The sequence below is a fragment of the Telopea speciosissima genome, chromosome 1 (genome assembly GCF_018873765.1).
Source record: "Telopea speciosissima isolate NSW1024214 ecotype Mountain lineage chromosome 1, Tspe_v1, whole genome shotgun sequence".
In the NCBI taxonomy this organism is placed as follows: domain Eukaryota; kingdom Viridiplantae; phylum Streptophyta; class Magnoliopsida; order Proteales; family Proteaceae; genus Telopea; species Telopea speciosissima.
The window spans coordinates 70,463,192-70,490,630 of NC_057916.1; the positions used below are offsets into that span (position 1 = coordinate 70,463,192).

The 27,439-nt window shown below is 37.9% G+C and overlaps 2 protein-coding genes and 1 long non-coding RNA gene across 3 annotated transcripts in view; 2 read left to right on the plus strand and 1 right to left on the minus strand.

Moving 5' to 3' along the window:
* LOC122650508 overlaps positions 1 to 4,740 on the plus strand; it is a 29,125-nt gene extending 24,385 nt beyond the window's left edge. The window contains exons 4-5 of the mRNA XM_043843919.1: positions 4,104 to 4,163; positions 4,276 to 4,740. Coding sequence (XP_043699854.1) covers positions 4,104 to 4,163; positions 4,276 to 4,482 — 267 coding nt within the window. The 3' untranslated portion in view covers positions 4,483 to 4,740. The remainder of the gene's footprint in view (positions 1 to 4,103; positions 4,164 to 4,275) is intronic.
* A 4,877-nt stretch (positions 4,741 to 9,617) lies between these two features.
* LOC122648042 lies at positions 9,618 to 15,007 on the plus strand. Its single transcript, XR_006331010.1, has 4 exons — positions 9,618 to 9,700; positions 10,110 to 10,151; positions 14,813 to 14,816; positions 14,997 to 15,007. It is a non-coding gene; the product is annotated as an uncharacterized LOC122648042 (long non-coding RNA).
* A 6,511-nt stretch (positions 15,008 to 21,518) lies between these two features.
* Positions 21,519 to 25,858, minus strand: LOC122653833 (protein FAR1-RELATED SEQUENCE 5-like). Its single transcript, XM_043847783.1, has 4 exons — positions 25,736 to 25,858; positions 24,084 to 24,183; positions 21,653 to 23,994; positions 21,519 to 21,569 (listed from the first exon to the last, which is right to left on the minus strand). The coding sequence occupies exons 1-4, from the start codon at positions 25,856 to 25,858 to the stop codon at positions 21,519 to 21,521; spliced, it is 2,616 nt and encodes an 871-aa protein (XP_043703718.1).
* Positions 25,859 to 27,439: the final 1,581 nt, after the last annotated feature.

The window sequence follows — 27,439 nt, forward strand, 5'->3', positions numbered from 1 at the left end:
CCCAAACTGTAGGATTTTCGGCAACAGCAAGCGATGCAAAATATCAGTCATCAGATTCTTCAACCTTCCGACTCTTCACCAAGGCGGAAAACCCATCAACAAAAAAACAAGTAACGATACTGGCAGTGGCTCAAGAGCCAGATCTGAAACAGAGTATGATGAAGTAATCGTAACCAGAAAAATTCCCCAATTGATACAACCAAAGGAACCGTGGGTAGAACAGAGAGATTTTCTGACCCAAATAAAAAATGAGCCCAACTTCAATCGATTCCAGCAAACGACAGCAACAATAGAACGATAGCTCTAAACTCCAGCCCCTCGATCAACGGCAAATCGAGAAAAAAAAATTTGTTGTACCTTCAACAATAGATTGGTTGTGGGAGGGCAGCAATTAAATCATTGGTTTAGATTTTCCTCATTAGTGCTGCCCTCTTAAAGAGGCTAAAAACCAGAAGAAAGAGAAACCGAGAGAGAGAAAAGAGGAAGAAGTCGATCGAAGAAAAAGAGGGGTTTTTCTTTCTTTCTAACCTAGATCAGACCTGCTCTGATACCATGTTGGTCGAACCGTGGGTTAGAGAGGGAATAAAATAATGGAATAGCTTGTATTAATGATAGAAAGGTAAGGGTGTCAATTTGGGACCGAAACCGGGAACTGTCCCAATACCGTCCTGCTAAAACCCAGTACCGAACCGTCCCATTAGTAAATGGGACGGTACTGGTATCTAATTTTGGTACCGAATGATAAATGGGATGGGACGGTTTTGGGATGGGATTCCCAACGGTACCAGTACCGAAATACCAATTAGGTACCGGATGGTACCGAAACTACTAGTACCATTTAAAAAGAAAAAGTATATATGATCTTTTTTTTAAAAAAAGAAAGAAAAAAGAAAGGGTATAAGAATTATGACTCATTAGGGTTTCACTAATTGCCTTTTGAATACGAAGAGGAACAACAGCTCAACAGCCGTAGCTTGAAGTCTTTCATAGAACCTGCTACAGTGCTACTCCCTCCTCCCTCCTCCCTCAACCAACTACATCTACCAGGTTCTTCCTTTTTGCACTTTGTACTTCGTACCATACTACCATGTGACATGTGTGATAAATAGAGTTTTGTTTGGGAAAATCAAAGAGGAAACACAACGGGATTCTTCCATTTCGTAGGATTTCTCTAGATTTAAAAAAATGAGAAGCTTATTACATGTGATCTTAGGGAGTTTGAAGAAGTAAAACTATGATTTCATAATTTAAGTTGCTTTATAAAAGCAGTAGACAACTTAGATTTCATGATAGTGAAAAAATTCCACAACACTAATAAACCCGCCTTGTTAGAAACAATTAAACTTCTTCTCCCTTTTTCTACAGTGCCTAGAATCGTTTAAGAACCGGTACCGTCCCGTCCTGCTAGTAATCGGGACTGGGATCTAGGTATGGTCCCGTTAACTAAGTAGGACGGTACTGGGATTGGTACTTTTGGTACCGGTACGAGTACCGTCCCATCCCAAATACCGGGGACCGTCCCAATTGACACCCTTATAGAAAGGTCCCTCTATTTATAATAGAGGAGAAGTTACAAATAATAGAAGCTAGGCGATGTGGGACTAAAACCCACATAGCCGACATAAGCTAATAACACTTAATAACATAAAAATACCCCCAAAAGGACCAGAATACCCCCACGGTATTCTGGAGTACATTATTCTAACACTTCCAATCTTCATATTTATCATCAGTAGAGGCTGGAGGAGTCATAGTAAGGTAAGACATCTTCCGGCGAGCAGTAACATATACCTCAAAGGCTTGAGACCAAAGAAGATAGTTCGAAGCACCATTCAACTTGATGGTAGTAATCTGAATATTAAAGTGATCTGTAGGAGGCTTAGAGTCAGCCATGATAACCAAGTAGATGATATCTCAAAGCTTGGACAGATGCAGCCAACAAATGGGACAGGCCAAAACAAATCGATTTCAGCCAAAAAAACCCAAAATTGGGCAGAAAAACAGAGGACCCGATAACCTTGAGAGCAGCAGCCCAAAAGGAGACCAATTTATGGCCAAATAATCACCAACAGCAGAGAATAAAACCCCAGACCAGCAGGCAATGTAGAGAATAGGAAAATCCAGGAGAAGCAAAATCGATTTCCACAGGGTTTTTCTTTTTTTTTTTTGGAAAATCGATTTCAGGTTGGGGTAGAAAACACTTCAACCATCAAACTTGCAGACAGCCAAACAGTAGCACAGCAGGGAACCCTAGTCCTTCATCATAATATGACTAGGGTTCAGGCAATATAAGGCAGCATATGGTTGCTGTGGACCACGACAAGAGAGAACACAGAAAAGTCTTCAAAGCCGCAGGAGAGGAGCAGATCGTGGATCAGAATTGTTGCTCTGATACCATGTGAGAGTGCAGACCTGCAATCGTGACCAGTAGAGAAGAAGGGAGAAGAGAGATCGATAGAGAGAGCCAGGAAAACTCCCTCACGATTCTAATTAATTGAATCGTGACGGGAACAATATTACTTATATTGACTAAAACACATTACAAGAGTAAATACCTAAACTACCCTTAATATAGAAAATAAACTAGAAACATAAATAAGACAGAAATCAAACCAAACACCCCCCAGACTACTAAATCTAATCGACATCCTTAACAAGGTGTACTCTCTCTTCCCCCCTCTCTATCATCTCTCTGTCTGTCTCGTTCTCTCTTTTCTTCTTCCTCTTTGTTCCTTGCTACTATGCTGTGCCACAATCAATGTTCTTTCAGTTTTGTTTTCTCTTCTTTTCTCTTTGTTGTTCTCTGTTTTAGATCTAACCTGCAGATGTAGAAAACATCTTCAGCAGTTCATGTCAAGCTTAAAAAGTAGCATAAAAATTTTAATCAATTTATTGGGTGGCTCTGCTGCCGTTTAATACTTCCCTTTCTGATCCTGGAATCAACACTACTCCTTTTCTCTGATTTTTTCTCTCAGATACTGTTTATGGGTTATCTCAGTCCCACTACTGTATCTTCTAATTCTTTAAACCCTTATTTGTCAATGATTGTCATAACCTTTTCCCACCATCCCTTATAGTTCAACCCTAGAAATCTAAACCCCTAGCCAGTTCATCATGTAGGAAGGGTGAAATCCAAGAAAATAGGGATTTAAGATTATAAAATTGGGGTGAGTTCTTAGGAGCAGTGTGTGAGAGAATTATATTTTGCTGCAGTTAAGAGCGATCTGTGGGGTGGGGGGATGGAGGGATTCTGCACCAGTTGAGGTTTATGGTTGACAGTTGCAATTGGTTTGTGTGCAAAGGGGGGTTCATTGTTGAGGAAGGTTAAATGTGAGTTGAATTATTGAAGTTGCTGATTGAGGGGAAGAAATAAATTACACCACCACTGAATGGTTATGAATTCGAATAAAGAATCAACATGGAAAAATCACTGTGGACCCTTGATAAATAAATAGAGCAACTACCCTTGTAAAGGAAGGGCCATTATTTAACTTTGCAAGAACTCTTAAAATACTTAAAACAACTGAGGGACTACCACATTACACCATATGACCAAGTGACATAGCTTTCTTTTATTAGAAGAAACAAATTACAAGATTCCGCCCCATGATCAAAATAATTATACAGAAAATTAACCAACTCCAAGCCATGCATGGACCCCCCCCCCTCTACAGAAAGCTACCTGCTGACCTTTAGGGTTATCTGCGTACGTTTATAGTTTCCAGCAATGGCAGATTTTTGTCAATTCCTTGCATCATTCTTTGTATCAAAGGAGTGATCCATGTGCCTTGATTTGTAGGATGTTCATTTTGACATAAAGGTTTAGAGTTGGTTTTGACTTCATCAACATTTTCTGCTGCTGTCTTGCAAAATTTCCCCCCCTTAATGGCTCTTGTCAGTGACGAAGGAGCCCTTAATCGACATGGACATGCAATGTCCATTTACTGTCAAGTGACTTCATTATGGAATCTCATCATCACATAAAAATTTTATCTAGATCCTATGCAATCATATTGACTGATCCAGCAGTTGGTTTCCTGTACCGTTTTCTCAATCTGAATCTGAACTATCAGGCATATTCTTACTAGTCTGATGTGATGCAGAATGTGAGATTTCTCGCCAACTTTCTTACTGAAGCAGGAATTATCATCAAAAGGAGCAAGGTGATTAAGTTCAAATTCAGAACGGATCTTAGCCAAGTACAAGTTTTGACTTTGATTTCATCTGAATCTTTGACTTATGTCCTCGGATTTTTTTATTAACTGTCGTGTGTAGACCCGCATTAGTGCCAAAGCCCAGAGGAAGGTAGCTAGAGAGATCAAGACAGCAAGAGCTTTCGGCCTGATGCCATTCACTACGATGGGCACAAAACCATTTATTTTTGGGAAAACAATGGAAGATCTTGAGGAGGACGATGAATATGATAATTATGATGCCAGAGTACCTGCTTATAGGGAGGCAAATCGTTCCGCTGGAGCCTAAGAAGCTAATGCAGGTTGAGGCCACCTCATTGCAACTATTTATTTAGGCTCTGAGAAAACAAGTTGACAACTTTGGAATATAAGGTGATTTTTTCCCTTGACGGTGTTAATACAGCAAGATCGATTCGCAAAAAATGTCTTTTTAAAAGTTTGATCTTATGAGAAAACTTACTGGACCTGCAGATTGTTTTTCTTTTTTAGAATGCTAAATTTGCCACTGTAACTGCCAATAATTTTCATTTGGCAGCAGCTTTGAGAGCCAAATTTAATGAACAAATTTTCCTCCAACATCACCTAGTCATGTGTTTAATTTTGGAACATTATGATTTTCACTTACAGCGGTGATGGGAGGATGTATTTGACTAAGCAAAACCACCCCAAGACAGGAATCTTACAGAGAATAATTTTTCCAGAATTCAAGAGAACTTACACTGTTTGGTATGCATTCTAAGTCAATTTCACAATCTTGAGCAACAAAAGTACTATTTCTATCATCTGAGAATGTGAAATCGACCTAGAATGCATACAAACCACTGCCTTAAATATCATGACATCTATTGGTCAGATTGAAGTGGAACTCAAGTCGAGTTCACCAAATAAACAGGAGAATATATTTTGAAAAGTTGCTCTGATCTATTGGTTAGATTATCAAATGCAAGGTCAGGGTTAGAATTGGAATTTCACAAATTCTGCAAAGGTTGATCTAATAAATCAATCTTGCAATAAATATAATCTCCGCAATCAAGCAACTCATAGGAATAAAAAATTGATTTAAAATTCAGATCAAAACATCGAGGATAAGCAATAGCCTGATGAGGATTAATCTAACACAACCTTTGTAAAAACACACAATATATGCGTATCCGAACATTTAATTGAAATGCAATTATATGAAAAAAAAAAGGTTTTTAAACAGGTATGGTATTATACACATTTTTATACGTATTAAAAGAATTATGCAGTTTTACTTAGGTTTGTTAAATTTAAAAAATAAAAAATAAAAAACAAAACTCCAAATCCCTCACTCTTGGGCTCCTTCCCAGTTCCCAATCGCAATTTGCAAAACCCAAAATCTATAGCGGCTGCTCCTTCCTAATTTCAATTAAATTTTGGACCAAGGAAAGTTCACCATGAGGAATAAGCAACAGCCCAATGTGTTGAACAGTCCATTACCGACCCACAGGTCTTCAAAATCTATAGTTAAAATGATAGAAGAAGTGGGTGATATGTTTGATCCATCAACCCTCATACGATCCGTGGATGAAAACCCACGAAGTCTAGAATGGACCGAACAACTTTTCAAAATCTGGTCTAATCTCGTCAAAATGGAATTTGCTGAAGATATCCCTAAACCCCAGGGACACTTTGAGATTAATATGATATACATCAGTGACCGAACAAATTCTGAAGCAAACATAGATACCGTAAAATGAGATATTAAAGCAGATCCAGAAAACCAAAGCAAGTATTTCAATTTGGGGGCTTCTCATGGGTTTTTTCGATCGTAGAAATGTGGTTCTGAAGGCACTCAACAAAGTCCACGATTTACCAAAAAAAACACGAAAAAAAGAAAGTCCACGTGACATTTGAGACAAAGCTACAACAGTTAACCGAAATATTAGGAGGGATCTACACCTCAAACGTGTTATTCTTCAATGAAAAAGATCTAACGACTGAAGCTGTCAATCATACCAAAGCTTTATACATCACCATTGATTGTAACGGACAGGAAATCCCATATGTACTTGTGGATAATGGGTCAACATTAAACATTTGCCCTTCAAAGACCCTCGTTCATCTAAGGCTCTACAAGTCCTGGAATTGAAATCCCCCGTCCAAGGAATAAGAGTCTATGACAATACATAGAGAGATGTCATTGGCATACTAGCCACTGAAATAGTGGTGGGGCCAATCAAATTCCCCGTAACACACAATGGATGTGCAATTTTAAGACTAAAGAGTTGGTTCAAATGATCCACACATGATCTTTAAATAATGTCTAAAGGAAGCTCAAAATATGGTCAAAAGAACTTGTCTAACAGTCAGAAATTTGCCCATCCAATCAGTGTTCTAATCGGACTGGTACTTTGTCTAGTTCCTGTTGGAAAAAATCAAATCAAGAAGGAAATTGTAATCTACTTTGAACCTCTACTCGCTATCTTAAAGGAGATATTTGTCCCCACACGACAAATTTCACCTTCAGGACTCAACAAAGCAATAAAGATAAAACACAGAATTTCTTTGAGAGATATTGATTGCAAGAGAGAGAGATGTTTCGTTTGGACACTACAATTCTATTTTGTAGAAGTGAAGCACATCTTCTGAACAGACATATCTGTTCATTTTGTGTTTGAACCGTTAGATCGATTACCATCCGATCTAATGATCCAGATTAAACAAGAGATGGAGCTGTTCACAACAGTCATACCATACCAAATGTGACTGTAGGATCTTCTAATCTGACAAATCTGATTACATCAAAATGTACCAGATCAGATCGCTTGAAGCAAGTGCGTGCGTATGCCACTATCGCCTCTATAGCTCACTACTCATGCTGCGCGTGCGCACGCATGGAGTCGTCCTTGACTATACGCCGTAGAATGTCTCATTTTTATGTTTAACTTAAGAGATAAATAAGATAATATAATAAAAGCAAAAGGTTTTCTGGTCGGCAGTGCAGGTAAGGGAATCTATGGTCAGGAATAATCTGATCCATGGAATTGGTATCAATAGATCTTGTCCGTTAATTGAATTCCAAAATATTATACGGTTTTGAGTGAAATACGATACTTAATACCGAAAGAAAAAAAAGAAATACGATCCCAAATACATTTCCTCTCTCTCCCTCTCTCTCTCTTGTCGAATGCTTCGTTCTCACTTTTGTTCTGAAGATTGTATCTCGGATGGAAGGCTAGGGCTTGCTTTTACCCTGTTTCTCTCACGCTTAAGAGAGAATTCTCCACAGAGGAAAAAGCGTAAAGCAGGTCGCTAAGAAGATTTGAGATTGGAAATCAACAGAGATCTTATTGCTTTAAGACTCAAGAGTTTCAACCTCCCTTGGCAGAGAACTGTAAAGGTTCGTTCGATTTATTTCTTTTACTCTCCATTGTTGTCCTTTCAAGTCTCCTCCATTATTTTTGTTATTATGGCATACCTTATTTCTTCAATCTCCAATATCTCTTTCTCTCTCTCTCTCTATCCTTCAACTGATCGTCTGTTTTCTGGAAAATCGGTTGCCGGAATCCGACGTGAGTCTGCTACATTTAGTTTCTCTTTTGTAATTTCTTCTGTGTTTTTTTTATTTTGGTTGGTGGACTGCACTTTCCGTTATTTATTTATTTATTTATTTTTTACTCTCAACGCTGTGTATTGGAGAAGCGGCTATGTTTCTGCTTGTTTGTTCTTTACTTTTTTGTGTTGAGATAGATTCATATCTTGTTGTTTGCCTTGCTCTTTAATCCTTACTATTTTCCCTACTCTTTTTTCTTTGAAACATTGATGCCTTTTTCTTTTTTAGGAATGTTGTATCTTTGTTCTGCTTTTGTCTTTGAGAATCTATTAGCCTGATGGTTATGACACTATAACCACTGAAATATCTGAGAGGTATGTTTGAGTGCCATTAGTGATGTATCTTTCATGCCAGATTCTTCTGAGTTGCTTTACCTTTTAGTTAAATTCACATAATACCAATTAGGAATCAAGAAACAGAGACTGCCATAGATTTGGAGTAAATGATGCCTTTCATCAAGGGAGTAATCTCATTGCCATTGTCTATCCTCTTCTCTCTTAAAACAGAACACCTTGAAGCCAAACTCTCTACAGCCATGTATTTCAATCCCCCATTCTTCCTCTACATGTATGAGACAGCATTTAAAAACAGCTCACACCATGATGAGATGTTACTTTCTATTTTCTTTATTGCCAGCTTTAGGATTGCTTCTGATAGGCCCCCAGGCCCACATGCCTTTCAATTAAGCTTTTCTTAAAGCATAAACAATAAACAAAGAGGAAGACAATGCTAAGCCTTCTAATATATCAGACCCTTTTGGGTTTTTTGTCATTCCTTAAGAAGGCAGCATCTTCCCTAATACTATGGTCAGTAAGTGAAAAAAATCCAAAACCCTATATGACATCTAACAGGTCAGAGAAAAAATTCAATAGTAAGGGAGCCGAGTACTAAAATGCTTCGCTTGATCATGGACCGTGGATGCAAGAATAAACATTAACCGAACGGTGCTGATGTAAGTCAACAAAATATGGCATTGCTGTTCTATCATTTCTCTTACTAGGTTTTGCTCAAAACATAAGATATTGATGTAAAGGCCATAAGATTTCTATCAAAGGAAGTAGAAAGAAGAATAAAGGAAATCCTATTCTCTTTCTCTTATCTAATTCAGGAACTGAGTACTAAGTAGACCTTCTTTCATATGGAAGGTCCCAAACAAAGTTAAGTAGTCTCTAACCCACAAGGTGTAGTGGGAAGAGGGCCATCCTCTCATGGTTTCAATTACATTACCACCTGCTTTCATTATGGCATTGTTGCTTTAATCAATTTCAGAAAAAAAATTAACTTTCTGGTGGCTTTGGATTTTTGAGTGCCATCAGTGATGTATCTTTCATGCTGAGATTATGGTCAAAACACTTCCATAGATTACATGACTTGAAAAGAAGCAAGAGGGAGAAAATCATGTTTCTCAGGGCCAAGCCGTTTGTTTCTGTCAAGAGTCATTTTTATCTCTGTTATCTACTTTAAATTCTTGAGCTTCAAGAAAGAGTTTTACTTTTCACTATGACAGGCTTTTGGTTTATGAAGAATGTCATTATGAGCCTGCACGGTACTCTTCTCTACTGGGCATTTCTGGACTTGAGAGAACAGAAGTACTTCTAAAAGAGTGGGAAGAACTTGGGAGTTTTCCTGAAACTCAGCTTTATCGGCTTGGATGTCAAGTTGAGGACTAAGTCTGTTCTCTCATTAAGATGATGATGACTAACCAGGTCCATGTTGTTGGAGAAGCCTATGGGTATATTTATTCTCCCATCTTCCATACTGTCTGAACCTTTTCTGTACAGTTTTTTTTTTTCACTCTAGGCATTATCAAATAAGATTAATAACAGTTATTTCACTGTTGCAGTTCAGAATAGTTGGAAGTGCTGCTTTCACTGGAAGTCATATATGGATTCATCGAGAAAACGGCATGGGGGAAGGTCATCCATATGAGGTACTGCTGGAACTAGTTCTGCTCTTGACATGTCAAATTAGGAGTGTAACTTCTTATGAATCATCCGATGTTAATAAAATGCTATTGTTCTCTAGAATATAAGTTGCTGCTTCACTTGTTGGTTGAAACATTGAAAATGGAAATTTGTGAAATAAGCTGGATTTGTTATTCCCTTTCAACGCCTTATGGCTGTCAGAATCCCTTTACTTCTTTTCTGGTTGGTATATATTTAGTATAGGAACTCGAGGGTTGGTTACAATGTTATGCATATTTGAGGAATTGATTGATTTCCATGCTGATTGATCTTCTTCTTATTTAATGATTTTTTTTCAAAGATCAGGAGTGGGTGGGTCATGTCTGGATTTGAAAACAATTTTTGTGGGGCTTATTCTCATTTTGATGCTTTCAGGTTATGGCTGAGGTGAACCACCAATTTTCAGCTGGCATGCAGGTCCCCCCCTCTCTCTCTCTCTATCTATGGTGCGATGCATTGGCTAGTTCAAGTATAAAAGCTGCCATGCAAGAGGTTTGAGTGGTGACATTTTTCAATTTTATTTTTGATTCCATTAAAATCTTCCGATCTTCAATTTCTTGTTTCAAGTATATTTCCCTTTTGAGGCAGTATATTCTACTTTCTTATCATGTTTCATCTCTAGAATTACAACAAATGAGACATTTTAGGCCTACCTTAAAACTTGTTTCAACAGAAAAAATATGGAGAAAATGGTGGTAAAAATGTATGTATTTGTATTGAAAATATACATCTACCTCCTCTATTGTCCCAGAACTAGTATCCCTTTCTCTTGAAACAATAGGGTGCTTGTACACAGTTCCATAGCTGCCCTGCCCAAGTTCTGTTGGATGTGTCAAAATTCTTGGTTTCTGAAATTGAGCTTGGACTGAGAAATGGTTGCAGAAAATCCTGCTCCATAGAAGTTAGAACATTAATTCGTCCCTCCCTGGAACTCAAGTACTGTATTGATGTCCAATTTTCATTGTGTATCTGAGTGTTCTTCATGTTGGTGCTCTTATTGTTGTTGTTCCTGTCTTTCATTTCCTTATTATTGGGTTTCTGCCTATTTTCTGTTTCTAGAAATGAAGGTTTTGAAAGTATTAAAACAATTTTTTTGCATTGTAACTTAGAATTTCAAATGTCCCAATCAAAAGCCAAACTGACACTCGATGTGTTAAACTAATTAGGTTTAGATTTTAGACAAGATTGGGCTGCTTTTAGCATTATAAAATACATGTTTTTGTTCAGTCTTCTGCATGTGTCTCTTATGGCAAAACTCTTAAAATAATAACAATAATTTGTTTTTGTCCTTAAAGTGCTATATACTGTGACTGAAACAGCGTTTACACCAATTCATCATCTTCTCCATAATGCCTCATCGTTATAAAATATTCTATATCTGAATCCTTGTGGTGACTAATCAGCTTCAGTTTCTAATACTGAACACTTGAACCACTTTCTGTTTACAAGTGAAATGGTTTATGTTTATGGGTAATGCAAAGTTTTTGTCTTTGCATCCATTCTTTTCTGTATCAGTTTGCAACCCATTGGATGAGCCCCCAAAATCATACTGGTTGGACCAATCAACTTTATGTTGAAGGACTTTCTTTTGTTGTCGTACTACTAGCATCTCAATGGGGTCGTTGGGGTTATCTCCAGGTTTTAAAGGGTTGTTGCAGGGTTGCTGTACCTGTGTGTGTGTGTGTGTGTGTGTGAGAGAGAGAGAGAGAGAGAGAGAGAGAGAGATCTAGAAAATGGTGCGAAAACACAGGATAGTCATGGTTTATGAAGGTAGGTGAGTCTTTAGCTCAAAAAGGAAGAGCACCTGGGTTTGTTCCTAGGAGATGATGGTTCGAGTCCATCAAGACTCTAATGTATTCATCAGTAGGTTCCTTATTAATGTCTGTATTCATCAGTAGGTTCTCTTCAATGCCTGTGGTGAACCACTCAAGGCTCAGGTTATTTGAATTGCTTCAGAGGTTTACAACCACAGATCATTTACAGCAAAAGATGTATGACCCAATGCCTAGTTGATTCTCAATATGGTTTCTTGTATAAATCAGTTAATTCTAGCTATGTTCATTTTAATTTGTGTACTCAAATAAATAAAACTAGTTGAGAAATATTTTAAAATAGATTGAATAAACTATACAGAGATGTCTGTTTCTTGAGTTATCGTAAACACTGTGCCGGACACTTCAAGTTGTTGTTGTACCAGGAACAAACATCACTGTTGTTGTTGGATCTGATCCTTGATGAATTGTAATTTGAATATCAACATGATACTGCTATCTTGGATAAGTAGATTTTGTTATGATGCTCCCCTAGTCCCCACAGTGAAATAGAATGGGCATCAGTTTATGACACATACATAGCTATTCACTTGGTGGCCATGCTCATGAATCAATAGAATTTGGCTGCAGCAACAGTAGCAGGGGAAGGACTTCAAACACAAAATGCTGCAGCATTGTCCAGAGGCTCAATTGGGGCTACAACAGCAGCAGGGGAAGGACTACAAACACAAAATGATATCCAAAGAAATTTATAAAATGAAGTAGTCTTCCCAAAGGATTAAGAACAAGTCTCATTTATGATATCCAAAGAAATTTATAAAAACTGCATTACTAATTCAATAATGTAATAACTCCCCTCAATAAAATTAACATGACTGATCATACAAGGAAGCAACTAGTTCATATGATGAAAGGCCAAGAAACTAAAAAACAGACTAGATTGAATCAATTCAAGATGAAAAATCCCCCCCTCTTAGCTTCAATTTTTTTGGTCAATCTCTTTCAACCTATGTACAAATAACAGGGCTAACATTAGATGAAATAAAATCGAAGAAAAACACAGTAAAACCAATCTATCATACACATTGAAATGGAAACTAAATGTTCACTGTCCAGAAATAAATGAACTGTCAAATATCATCCAAAAGAAGAAACTACTAAACTCTTAAATTCCAAATGGAAAAGACTATACGAGTCCCGATGGGTTCGAACCATCATCTCCTGGAAACAAACCCAGGTGCTCTTCCTTTTTGAGCTAAAGACTCACCTACCTCCATAAACTATGTTAGTTAAGGTCTAATAAAAATTTAATGAATCACACAACATGGAATGATGTAAAGAACAAATAGAGGAAAAAACAATTCAAAAATATACATTGATCGCGCAGGCCACAGTTTGGTTCAATCTTACAAAAATGTTAACTTATTAGATGCCTTGTAGACAAGCAAGGATAGTTTACCCTATTGCAGTTTGCACTCCTTGTGTGTACTAGCATGAAAATGAATCCATGTTGAATCTTAACTCACAACTCGAACTGGGTATCCTTTCTTACAGCTTACACGAAGAGCCTCATTCATAAATGTGAACTCCTAAAATCAACTTGGTTATGTTGCTCACTCTTTGAACAAAATATGCAGATAAGGAGACAGACTCAAGCAATTAATATGAACAATGATGCCTGAGACAGTGAGCCAAATGGTCCATGAAGAATTCAGTGAAATTGCATGTTTCCCACAGATGAAAGAAGAGACAGGCTTCTCAATTTTAACTAGGAAATAATTCTGTTTTAACTAGGAAAAATATGGCAAAGGCTAAGAAAATCAATCCTCTTTTTGCTATGTCACAAGATTATGGATTAATCTCTGAGATAATGGAGGAGATGAAGATCTTAAACACATGAAGACTCAGGCTGTGTTTGGTATGCATTCTTGGAATGCATTCCAGGTAGATTTCGCATTCTCGGACCATAAAAACTTATGAAATCGCCCCGGAATGCATTCCAAGAATGCATACCAAACACACCCTCGGTGTCCCCCAGAAAAATACCAGTAGAGAAATACCATGAATGCAAAATCCTATTGTTACATTGTAGGTGCAGAAAAGCATTTCCTAATCCATTGTCATTCTTCACACATCATTTCCTAAGCCAAAGTCGTTTCACTTTCTGGTTCTTATCTGCATCGTAAAGAAGGCAATAGGAATCATTCATGAATCCTCTCTGGTAATTACATAGCCACTACAAAGACATTGCAACCTCAAAGGATTCACATGGATTGGAGTGTAGTACTACCCAGCATGGGGAGTCCAAATTTGAGAGAAAAGAAATAACTAAAGGCAGGTCGTCCTTCCCCAGTTTTGGTGTTTTCTACTACCGCAGTGTTTTCTACCCGTCTTTCTCATTTGCTATTTAAGGCTCTTCAACAAACGTCTTCCTCATCAGACTACTAAGAAACCATCACACGTACAGAGAGAGAGAGAGAGAGAGTGAGAGATGCAAATTGGTTCCACCAACGATTTAGGGCAAATGGTTCCACCAACAAACATTAATCAACAAAAAGCATTTGGGGTTTGAAATACTTACATTGAGAAGAGGATGGAAGAAGATGAAAGGGGCAAATGGTTCCACCAACGATCCTCGGCTTCCGATTTGTGCGAACAACAGAGGTTGCAGAGGAGATGAAGCAGAGGAGAGGAAGAAGACAGGAGCCTTCACGGTTCCATTGCAGTGAGGAGATGAAGAAGAGGAATGGAAGGAAATTTCTCACTGTTCACTGTTCCCTCGGTGCTGTTCAAGTGTTGTTCAAGGTTCCATGGCGGTGAGGAGATGAAGAAGATGAGAGAGAAGCAGGGATTTCTTTTTGTTTTGAAACTTAAAACCTTTCGTTTCTATTTTCTGGTCGGTTTGGGTTTATGGTTGGCTTGCGTTTGGTGTGCTCATAAACCGGAAATCCTACCACTTTTTAGAGGATTTGTAACTTGGACGTTGGATATGGATATTGACAGGTGTCAAGCTCACAGATGCCAGCAGGACCATGGCAGGAACCTACTCGGCAGTAGAGGATCTGAATCTACTCTGCTGCCATACTGTGGCATGTTTTTTTTTGGTAGAGACTGGAGCCTGGATTTAAGAATCGGTTGACTCGGATTGGGATCGGTTGATTGTAACTCATTTTCTTTATAATCCATCTCAATTGAACCGAATCATGGGCTAATTCCAGAATTCTACATCGATTCGATTTCTGAACCGATTTAGCCTGATTACTATGTGGATATCCCATACCTGCATGAGATGGAGATGCGTAATAGACGGGTATCGATCAAGGATTGTGGTGAGTAGTTCTGACGGAGTCGACTCATTGATGCATGCAACAATTGGGGATATTCGAATACATTCGCCGTTTAGGTTGGTAGATCCGGATCAGATCAGAATAGAATTTTAAATACATTTTCAGATCCAAGACTTAACCATATTAAATTCGGTCTGGATCAGTTTCTGTTATTTGGTCCGGATCAGTTCCAGTTATTCAATCCGGCTCCGTAATTCGATACTTGGTTAATCGTTATTCATTGACACCTTTGTCGACTCATGGACACCAAGCCGAAACCGAAAAGTTCTCATTGGATTGCTCTTGGTTTCTCTAAAAACCACATCAAAACCAAAAAAACCCGAGCCGACCCATTGACACCCCTTATTGTGAGTTTTTACCTCAAATAAAGACTCGTTCAATTTTCTAAAATCTAGTTTGTTTATACAGTATGATCAGGGCATTTGGATAGTTCAGACGGAGTCGACTCATTGACGCATGTGACAATTGGGGATATTCGATTACATTCGCTGGTTAGGTTGGTAGATCCGGATCTGATCGGAATTGAATTTTAAAGACATTTTCAGATATTCAAATCCAAGACTTAACCATATTAAATTCGGTCTGGATCGGTTCCGGTTATTTGATCCGGCTCCGTAATTCGATACTTTGTTAATCATTACTCATTGACACCCTTGTCGACTCATGGACACCGAGCCAAAACCAAAAAGTTATCATTGAATTGCTCTTGGTTTCTCTAAAGACCACATCGAAACCAAAAAAACCCGAGTTGACCCATTGACACCCCTTATTGTGAGTTTTTACCTCAAATAAAGACTCGTTCAATTTTCTAAAATCTAGTTTGTTTATACAGTATAATCAGGGGATTTGGATAGTTCGGACGGAGTCGACTCATTGACGCATGTGACAATTGGGGATATTCGATTACATTCGCTGGTTAGGTTGGTAGATCCGGATCCGATCGGAATCGATTTTTAAAGACATTTTCAGATTTTCAGATCCAAGACTTAACCATATTAAATTCGGTCCGGATCGGTTCCGGTTATTTGATCCGGCTCCGTAATTCGATACTTTGTTAATCGTTACTATTGAGCCGATTTCTTATTTCTTTTGCTTCAATATCCATCTTGAATCGAACCGATTCATGGAACGATTTCTTATTCATTTTCTTCAATATCGATATTGAATCGAACCGATTCATGGGCCGATTTCTTATTCATTTTCTTCAATATCCATCTTGAATCGAACCGATTCATGGAACTATTTCTTATTCATCTTCTTCAATATCGATCTTGAATCGAACTGATTCATGGGCCGATTTCTTATTCATTTTCTTCAATATCCATCTTGAATCGAACCGATTCATGGGCCGATTTTGTATTCATTTTCTTCAATATCCATCTTAAATCGAACCGATTCATGGACCGATTTCTTATTCATTTTCTTCAATAACCATCTTGAATCGAACCGATTCATGGACCGATTTCTTATTCATTTTCTTCAATATTCATCTTGAATCGAACCGATTCATGGAACGATTTCTTATTCATCTTCTTCAATATCAATCTTGAATCGAACCGATTCATGGAACGATTTCTTATTCATCTTCTTCAATATCAATCTTGAATCAAACTGTTTCATGGGCCGATTTCTTATTCATTTTCTTCAATATCCATCTTGAATCGAACCGATTCATGGGCCGATTTCTTATTCATCTTCTTCAATATCCATCTTGAATTGAACCAATTCATGGACCGATTTATTATTCATTTTCTTCAATATCCATCTTGAATTGAACCGATTCATGGACCGATTTATTATTCATTTTCTTCAATATCCATCTTGAATTGAACCGATTCATGGACCGATTTATTATTCATTTTCTTCAATATCCATCTTGAATCGAACCGATTCATAGACCGATTTATTATTCATTTTGTTACATCTGAATATTTCTTTGGCTTAGCACAAGGCCACCCTTTTTTTTTGGGGGAGAAGTAGAAGGCCAACCTAAATCCCATAAAGGATTATCGTTTGGGTCTCTCTCTCTCTCTCTCTCTCTCTCTCTGCTTTAACACCTCATTAATTAATGGCCCTTAATTAATTATTTTGATATGAACAACTGACCACTACTAACGTAACTTGTGCTAACTTAACCACAAGTGGAATTATCAAAAAGGCCTTTTGATCTGCCCGTTAGCGTCTCTCTCTCTGCCTTAACAAGTCATTAATTAGTCCTTTGTTCGATAAGAACAACCCATTAAAAGCCTAAAACCCTTCATCACGTGGAACCGTGAGATAAGGGATGTGTACGTAAAAGACTAGATAAGTAAGAGATTCAAGGGGTTGATTTGTATTGAAGTATCAGTATGAATGTATACAATTGTTGGAGAGAGTTTTAACTCTAATAGAACAGCTAAGTGGTTTACATGACATCAAAGACGTCAGATTGCTTTTGATTGAGTGGTTCCTTTGGATAAGGAAACCAGTCTATACAAGATATAGACATCACTTATGTATTTCATTATACAACGTCTTCTCGTTAGTTATTAAAATTATTTTTTTTTTAGTAGTAGAACGTTAGTGATTTATTTGAGACTGGTTATTGAACGGTTGATTTGACAGGTGTAATTCTGTTATTAGGAAGCTCAATCGCATCCCTTAGCTTCCATTGTTATACTCTCTCACTTGTTTGCTCCTGGCCGTTTGAAATCTCTCTAAAACTGGTGCTTTAATTACTCATTGACACTCATTCCATATTTCAGAAAACGTTTTGGGAAGACGAAGCATTGATGGCTCCATGTGCGCTGGTAATTGGTAAAGGCAAATTGGGAAGCCAAATAATCTGTTTTACAACTCATTGAAAGAGTAGAATTTAAAACGTTTTCTTATTTTTTGATCAAAATTCAATTCAATAGGAATGATTTCAGTCCACTTCAAATCTAGGAAAAGAAAAAGGGATAATTCTGGAGAAGTAAAGAGACAGAGACAGAGAGAGAGAGAGAGAGAGAGGGCGGGGGAGAGGGGGGAGGGGGGAGGAGGGAATATATAAATCTGTCCTTCGTTCTATTAGTTAGGACGTTATAGGCAAAAAGTTCAAAGGATGGAAGGATATCAGTTTGATTCTAAAATGGAGATGTCTTCCCAAAGTCTGAAAGGATATCACTCTGACTCCGGCCTTCATGGAGTGAGCAAGAAGATAAGGTCAATGGAAACCAAGAGTAGCGAGGGAGATCCCTTCAAACCCAGGTTTGACAAAGGAGTGAAGTTTCATGAAGGAGAGACCAAGAAGAAGAAAAGGCCTGCTGAAACTAAGCTCGACAAGGAGAAGCTGCGTCGCAAGATCGAGAAGTTTAAGTTGATGTTACGAAAGCTGAAAGAAAAAAAAAAACAGGAGAAAGGAGGTGCTGTGCTTAAGAAGATAAAAAACGAGGTTAATGTGGAACTAAAGAAAGGTGCTGTTGCGGTGAAGAAGATCAAAAAAGAGGATATGGTGGAACTGCCACACACGCCTAACAAACCTCTAATCCGGATTGAACGGGGGAGCTCATCCTTGAAGCCAATTTATGTGCACGATCCGAAGGAACATCCCAAATCTCCTATATTCATTAATCTGTCTGACCTTGAAGGTGAAGATAACCTAGTTGGAGGACATGTTGATCCATCGGTTTTCCACCCTTGCTTCTACATGGATGACTGTGGAGGAAGTGAAGCTGAAATTGAAGTTGGAAATGGAGTTGAAATTGAAGATGTAAATGAAGGTGGGAATGGAGTTGAAATTGAAAATGCAAATGAAAGTGGAAATGGAGATGGCTTTGGAGGAAGTGGATCGGATTAAGCTACTTTTGGTTATTTTGGTCTTTTTGTTTTGTAAACCTTAGAACTGATGGGTGGTGTTTGGAATCAGATTATCGTTTCGCTTTGTAGTTTTTGTTTTTTTTTTTAGTTGTCCAATCTAAGCAGTAACATATTGAACAATGGGTATTTTCTTTTGGCTTTGGGTGAAAATCTTTGTACTTTGCTCATTTAAGGAGCAACATATTTGAAGTTAAGGTTTTGCAGTTTTATATGGTTTGACTTGTGATGGTTATCTCTTTTTGCACATCGGCTTATCATCAGCAAATTATTAATCAGTCAAGGGCTCTTCTTGATCCATCCATTACAGGTTTAAAGGGGAAGTCTGCTTCCACATCTTCGAACCCTTTAGGATTAGTTTATTTCAATGTGATATTCCCAACTGAATAGGGATAGAATGAGAAACCGAATAGGGATAGAATTGAGAAACCAATTGAATTTGAATTGTGGTATTTCCTAGGAAATTTCTGAGGACAATAAAATATGCATGGAACTCACTGTTACCACTTAATAGCATTGCACAATAGCCTAAAAGAACCGGCCAAGCTTCAATCATGAAGCCAAAAAGTTCTTGAATTTTTTTAACCGATTTCAGAACTCTGTTCAAAACTCAGTTGTGAACCCAATCCATCCAGCCTTTTGCTGTTTGTGGAGTGATTTGTAATCTCTTTTCTAGTCCATAAATGTGTCATCCTTACCGTTTGGGTTGGTGCTTAAAGGATATGGGACTTCCATGGGACCAAAATTTGGGCAAGTCCAAGAGAAATTAGAAGATACAAAGTGTTCCAATTTATAATTAGATGATATTCCATCTATCAATCATAATGAATCCAATCCGAGTTAGCATATTATATGATAAATAAAACAGAGGATGGTTGTGTCAAAGAGCAATCAATTACAAAATATGTTTCTCCATGAAGCTGCAGAAATCCAACTGGGTATTCAATACGGGTAATCAATTTACGGGGTGGGGCTTGTCATTAGGGCATAATCGAGGGGAGGGGGTAGTCAGTTACTCCCAAAAAAAAAAAAAAAAACCCATGTCATGAGAGCCAAACAAAAATTACAGCAATTCCAATTGCCAACTTAAAAAAAATTAGTTTAACACATCATGAGTTTTAACTTCAAAAAAAACCGCTTAGATAGCATAATGTGTTTGTCCAGGAACCCTTGCTCCCGAACTTCATGCCATGAACCAGGGGAGGGGGTGGGGCTTGTCATTAGGGCATAATCAAGGGGAGGGGGGAGTAATTTACTAAAAAAAATACAGCAATTCCAATTGCCAATAACATCTCATGAGTTAAACTTGAAAAAAAAAAATTACAGCAACTACAGAGCATCATGTGTTGTGTTTCTTCATGAACCCTTGGTTCCGAAATACTCTTGTATCCGAAATACTCTCCAGCATATGTATCTCCATTCCTGAGTAACAAAATACTTAAACAACAGATTGCTTTTAATTAAACTTACAAACAGAAAAATATAATAAAATAACCCAAATGCAGGACAGAACCCACCTAATAACAGGAAAAATACAGCAACTACAGAGCATAATGTCATGAGGGCACAATCGAGGGGAGGGGGGAGTAATTTACTCAAAAAAAAAAAGATATATATATTACCATGGCAATTACCAAAAAAAAAAAAAAAAAATTGCAGCAATTCCAATTGCCATTAATAAAAGTTTCACATCTCATGAGTTTAACTAAAAAAATAAATAAATACAGCAACTAGAGAGCATAATGTGTTTCTTCATGAACCCTTGGTTCAAACCTTCATACCTTGAATCATCATAACAGCAGCCATTGGCAAAGTCAAACCCCAAACCCATAGATCTTGTATCCGAAATACTGTCTAGCATATGTATATCCATTCATGAGTAACCAAATACAACAAGTACAGAGCATAATGTCATGAGGGCATAATCGAGGGGAGAGAGGAGTAATTTACTAAAAAAAAAAAAGATATATATATTACCATGGCAATTACCAAAAAAAAAAAAAATTTACAGCAATTCCAATTGCCATTAATAAAGTTTAACATCTCATGAGTTTAACTTAAAAAAAAAAACATCCCAAATGGAGGACAGAACCCACCTAATAACAGAAAAAATACAGCAACTACAGAGCATAATGTCATGAGGGCATAATCGAGGGGAGGGGAGAATAATTTACTAAAAAAAAAAAGATATATATTACCATGGCAATTACCAAAAAAAAAAATAATTTACAGCAATTCCAATTGCCATTAATAAAGTTTAACATCTCATGAGTTTAACTTAAAAAAAAAAAATATCCCAAATGGAGGACAGAACCCACCTAATAACAGAAAAAATACAGCAACTACAAAGCATAATGTCATGAGGGCATAATCGAGGGGAGGGGGGAGTAATTTACTAAAAAAAAAAGATACAGATATTACCATGGCAATTACCAAAAACAAAAATTGCAGCAATTCCAATTGCCATTAATAAAAGTTTAACATCTCATGAGTTTAACCAAAAAAAATAAATAAATACAGCAACTAGAGAGCATAATGTGTTTCTTCATGAACCCTTGGTTCACCTTCATACCATGAATCATCATAACAGCAGCCATTGGCAAAGTGATACCCCAAACCCATACATCTTGTATCCGAGTCTACCATATGTACCACCATTAATGAAACAAAAAAATTTATGCTGTACCTTTCTTATGTAAGAAATAAAAAAGACAGAAGTAGATTGACAGTGCAACCGGGGTGGGGGTTGGGAGGAGGAAGTAGTAGGAAGAAAGTGACAACACACATGAGATCAAACATACCAGACCAGACCAGAAATCTCTCTCTAATATCTATTCTTCATTGCACTGGCCATTGAAATCATTTGCCGATGCTGATACTACCTGAACAAACATAAGGCACAGTCCACATCAATAGTATTGCACTAAAAAGTACTAACACAAAACCAAATTTCTTAGAAACAAACCTTCTTACAAGTGGACTTGTTATGCCCTAACTCCTTACAGTTGCCACATCTATTCTTCCTTCCACTTGTCATCTCCATTGGATGTTTACTACGACTTTCATTAGGCCGACCCTTTGTAACCACATCCATAGGAATATGGAGATTACGATATAGGTCATGTGTAGCATTGGCAGAGGGTTGTGGGTCAACACCAAAAGTTTGTGAATTGGATTCACCCATTGCTTGTAAGATTTTCTGATTCACAATCCCCAATGCAACCGTAGCAGAATCACATGCCTCTTGTGAACCACTGATTGTGGCTATCAAACGCCTAACGGCATCTTGGAAAGCCCACATACTTGTTACTGATCCAAAACCTCCATCACTTACTTCTTTGTGACTCGACAAATAATGCCTTGCATCCATGGTCCACCGTTTTAGGAGATATTGGGAAGGTATCTCCTTGAGGTCCGTCTTATGGAAGACTCGCAAGATGTGTTTGCATAACAAACCCATAAACTCAAACAATTTACAGCTACAAGTGACAACACCGGCATCAAGGTCAAACCAAACTTCACACTTATACTCTTCGGGAACATCAAAGGGACCCACCAAATATTTTTGCTTTTGACCATGTACTTCCATTAACGAGGCTGTCAATCCTAGTGTTTGAGACCAATGTTTCTTAAAGATTTCAAAAATCTTCCTTGTGTACACTTTAGATGCATGCACCTCCAAAGGACTACCAACTAACAATGGAGGGTTTGTGTTTATACAAGCAAAATTACTACTAGCTTCCCTCTCCCGACGTCTCTCTACAGCCCTTTCGTATTGTCGTGCAAACTTGTACAATGGGATTGATTGCTTAAAGTAACCGCGAAAGTAATAGTTCATCCCCTCGCTTCTTTGTGTAGATGACATGCCGGCAAAGAAAGTACCTCTTAGATATAGTGGTACCCAATGCACCCGTTGCTCGTACATTTTCTTCAGCCACGCATGTTCAACGAGATTATAATTTACTAATAACTCTTGCCAACGTGTCTCAAATTCAATCTCCGTCTTACTACCGTATATACACCTCCCAAAATCCTGTTTGAATGACTGACTCGTCCCATACAAATGGCTCAAGTGTTCCATGCAATGTTTTTGCACATGCCAAGAGCAATACCTATGCTTTGCCCTAGGAAACACATGTGGAATGGCCGTCAACAATGATGGACATTGGTCTGTAATAATTGCAACTGGTGGTTGATCCCCCATTGCTTTCAACCATGTAGAGAATAACCAAATAAACGACTCAATTGTCTCATCAGCTACCAACCCACATCCAAACAAAATACTTTGACCATGATGATTTACTCCGGTAAAGGGACCAAACGGGAAGTGATATCGATTCTTCTTGTATGTTGTATCAAATACCACTACATCCCCAAATACATGATATGCAGCCCTCGCCGCCCCATCAACCCAAAAGATACCCCGTATAGTACCATCATCTGTTGTAGCCATTTTGCAAAAGAATTGAGGATCACACAGTTTGGAATGGTGCAAATATTCTATTAACTTTTTTAAGTCCATCCCAAGAAACTTCTGATTTTGTCTCTTCATAAAATTCTTAAATGCCAACTCTGGCAAACCCACCTTGGAGGCCCCACCAGACATAGATTTCACAACCTCATAAATAGTTGCCGGTCCAATACCACAATCATCTAGAGTGTTTGCAATCTGTACAACCAAGTCTGAGAGCCATTGATGTGAGCGAAGCCGATAAATTTCAGCGGGTTCCACGAGGCTATGGTTGTGGGCTGAAATAAATTGGTCAACAACCAAGCCCCCTTCAATTGATTTTACCCGCAAACGAGCAGGACAACCAACTCTACTATCAGCTCGACGAGTAACATCTTTCCTTTCTTGTCTTTTATCTTTGCAATCCTTAAAACCTTCCCTACTACAAACATACATGCGAGACAAGACATCCCCATCCACGTCCATTCCTTCTTTCCTTTTCCTTGACCTCTCCACTTTAGATTTCCGAACACTAAATTCCATATTCCGAGCATAATTGTTATAAAATTCATATGCAGCGTTTGCATTGGCAAAATACTTCCCAATACATAGTTCCTCATTATGCTCAACAGGATTGTCAAAGTGTTCCGTTGGATCATCAACAAACAAATTTTCTCCCCCATCACCATTCTCACTTGGTTCATCCACAAATACATGATTTACTATATTTCCATTTGTTATATCACTTCCATCATCAACTACCATGTCCCTACTATTTAATTCCTTTTCAATATCTTCCACATCTAATCGAAGAGCTTCCTCCATATCAGAGGGACCTTCATTAGCATACGCATCCTCTACAAAATGAAACACACAGCTAAATGTATCAGAGGGACCTTAATTTCTATTTGTTGTCATTTCAATAGCATTTCAAGGTAAAACTTACCTAAGTCTCTATATGGTATAATAACCTCCGCCATAGATCCATCGACAATAGTATACGATAATCCATCGTCATGTTCCATTTTTTTGTTCCCTCTAAAACTCTGTAAGTATATAAGCATAACATAATTGTTAATGATAATTGATAGAGTAGTCATAATGTGCACCAATAGTCCCTCCCATTTCCTTGTAATTTGGTGATGCAATGTGACAGAGCGATGGAAGAAAGCAACCCAATTCAACACATGAAAATTATGTATGCCTAAGCATATATTATACCATTTATTACAAATCAACACATGTATCTCCATGGTGCCTAGATCCAATGGTCCAAAATAAACCCCCCAAAAGATTCTTAAATAAACACCCCCTGCTGCCCAATACCTTGACCACACCTCAATATCAATGTTTTTTTTTTGGTAAGAAGTTAATGTCAATGTCGTCCAAATTACTTTTAGGTTCATGATGACCTAACAAGTAATTAATTTCAAACCATATCAAATTGAGCAGTCAGTTGATATGCTTTATACTTTACTAGGCATAGTGACGCCTAACAACCCGAGGCTGGCTCAGGTTCTCATACGAGAATTCTCGTACGGGTCTGAGCCACACAGATGGGATCAGGCTGTGGAACCCACCTCCCTTGGATTGCATCTGTGCAGCTAGGCCATACGCGAATGGTGCTCATACAAGAACCTGAACTGCACTCCAACAACAACCCCCCCTCCAAAAAAAAAATTCTAGAATGACAAGATTATCCGAAAAGATGAATGCATACTGCCTACTGGGAAGTAGCCAAAGACACAAACCAAATGCCGGTATCCTCATTCATATAATCCAACTATTATCTTAAGAAACAGAAATAAAGTTACTGTAGAGACCACCAAACTCATAGACCTTTACAGTAGAAAAAATGTTACTACAGTGACCACCAAACTCTTAAAACCTTTCAGTAGAACAACATTATAAACTCTTCCATGCTATCTCTGACCTAGAGACCTTAACCTCAGCTTCATACATTGAATTTTCTGAGAGCAAGAGTCGAATTCTACTTATATGGTCTATAATTACTATAAAAAAGTAGGTCCTCAGTTCTGCCCAGTGAACCAACATACCCCCTTCCAAGAAGTTTCTGAAGAGAGATCAAGAAACAAAATTAACAATCATAGTATGACCAACAGAATCTTTTATCACAACTACCTGGGGTAGGCTAGAATACTCACAGATCCACCCAATTATTATCCAACTGAGTTTTCCCTGGTCCACCAGGCAAAGGAAGGTACTGCCTATTGGATTTCTACAGCTATTTCTGCTACAAAACTCTATATAAATAGAGGTCTTTTTTTCTTGGGATAAGACACTAGAATTTTCTTGTATCCCACACAAATAATTAAACAATAAATGAGACCCATATCTAAAACGAAAAAATTGAACAACCTCAATTCATTTGTGTGGCAGCCCTCTATGCTCTATTTATTAGGAAAATTCTTTCTTTGCCATTGATTCCATAGTGAAACATCCGCTATATCTTTGGTATTTATAGGGTTCAAGCATGGAGCCAGGCTCACCAGCACTTCATGCATTAAACAACCACTCTTTTTATACAACAAATAAATATTCACATTTCCCCAACTTTCCTAATTACAAACCCCATACATGACAAGCAAAACTGAAATCACCATCTCGTTGACTCTCTACTGCTTTGTCTACATTAGAATCTGTCATTGTTCTTGTTCCTTTTGACTTCTGCCATTTACCACCTATGACAGTCTTTGACATCTCTAGTTGTCCACTACTCTACTAACAATATGCATGTCATTATTTCTTTTCATTGCACACATAATTCAACAATCATGTTTTTGGTACTTTCCTAATTATCACCTTTATACATAACAAGCAATAATTGAAGCCGCCATCTCTTTGGCAATTTTCTGCTGAGACATTTATGTTCCTTTTTCATAAACTGCTATTCATCACACATGACACTCTTAGGCAGATTGGCAGCTCCAGTTGTGCACAATAATTATGGATATGGGTATCGAAATAGGCTTGAAACAGAGAATATGGACAGCGATGCAACATAGGGCTTGAAGGGAGAAAATAAAGAAAACAGGACTAAGATCAGCAAAATATAATGGAAATTGAGTTGAAGCAATAGGAGGCACCATAAGATTGCAACCCACCGACATGGGATTTCTCTCTAAGTTTAAAGAGTGCAGCTGAACAGAAGGTGTGTTTCTCTCACCAAAACTCAACTTCTTGATTCAGGAACCCATTAGCAATGAGAGAAAAGGAGATTGGCAGTTTTGTTTAGCCATATAAAAGCTGCAGTTATGGGCTTTGATGATTTCCCTAAACCTCATTCTCAGAAATCCTGATCAGTATCTTGGATTAAATCCAAGAGTCTAGTCATTCCATGGTAGCCCCAGGTTACAGAGAAAATCAATTGCTAACATGGAGGCTCTATATTTTTATCCTCCCTATATAATCTAACCGATAGCCTATTTTTCCCCTTTCTTTGTTGCTGCCATAGGTTTTGAAATACTTCTATACTGCTGCTGGATTAAACATGTTTAAAGAACAAAAAAATGAAGTATACCTGCGGTGAAGATGTTGTATCCAAAATGCAGTGGTCTTCAGAGCTCGTGAACAGGGTATTTTCAAGCTTCAAAAAATAAAACCCACATCCAATCATTCACAAGGCCAGAAAGAGCGAGAGAGCGAGAGAGAAAGATAGAGACAGCGAGAGAGCAAGAGAGCGAGAGAGCGAGAGAGAAGACAGAGAGGGAGAGAGCGAGAGAGAGAGAGAGCAGCAGACGTTACCTGTTGCTTCTCCTGCAGGTTGTTGATGACATTCCAAGTGCGAAGCACGAATCCGCTGAGAACCCTAGGAGACTGAGGGGAGAAGACGAAAGGGTGTTTTACGTTTTTTAACTGTATTAGGTATTTTTTTTTTCAATTATAGATTGGTATTTCTTTTTTAGTAAGAGAATACATATTTCATATAAAAAAGAATACGTATTTAAGTGTATACCATTGTATACCAAATCAATGCATCATATTTAACCGTTTTAATCCTACCGTCCGAAAACTATCCCTCACAAGATTCTTAAATGGGGTGGACAGACCAGGAAACCCCCGCCCTATAATAAATACCATTTATAACTCTTATAGTTTTCCTATGTGGGACTAAAGCATTTTACCCAAATAATATAATATTTATTTAATCTCTCATTTTATTACAATCTATTTAATCGTTCCTAGTGACCGTTGTGCAATGACTCTTTTTATAGCCATTACAGAAACCAGTCAGACACCAGTGTATTGATTCTTTGGCCGGTGTTAGTTTGGCTACTGAGT

What these genes read in the sequence shown, in the direction of transcription:
- LOC122653833 (XM_043847783.1), bottom strand. Translation starts at nt 25,858, where the DNA reads ATGTCAAAGACTGTCATAGGTGGTAAATGGCAGAAGTCAAAAGGAACA. An exon ending in ATTTCAGTTTTGCTTGTCAT is followed by an intron (nt 24,184 to 25,735) that starts GTATGGGGTTTG and finishes ATATACTTACAG; the next exon opens with AGTTTTAGAGGGAACAAAAA. An exon ending in TATACCATATAGAGACTTAG is followed by an intron (nt 23,995 to 24,083) that starts GTAAGTTTTACC and finishes TTCATTTTGTAG; the next exon opens with AGGATGCGTATGCTAATGAA.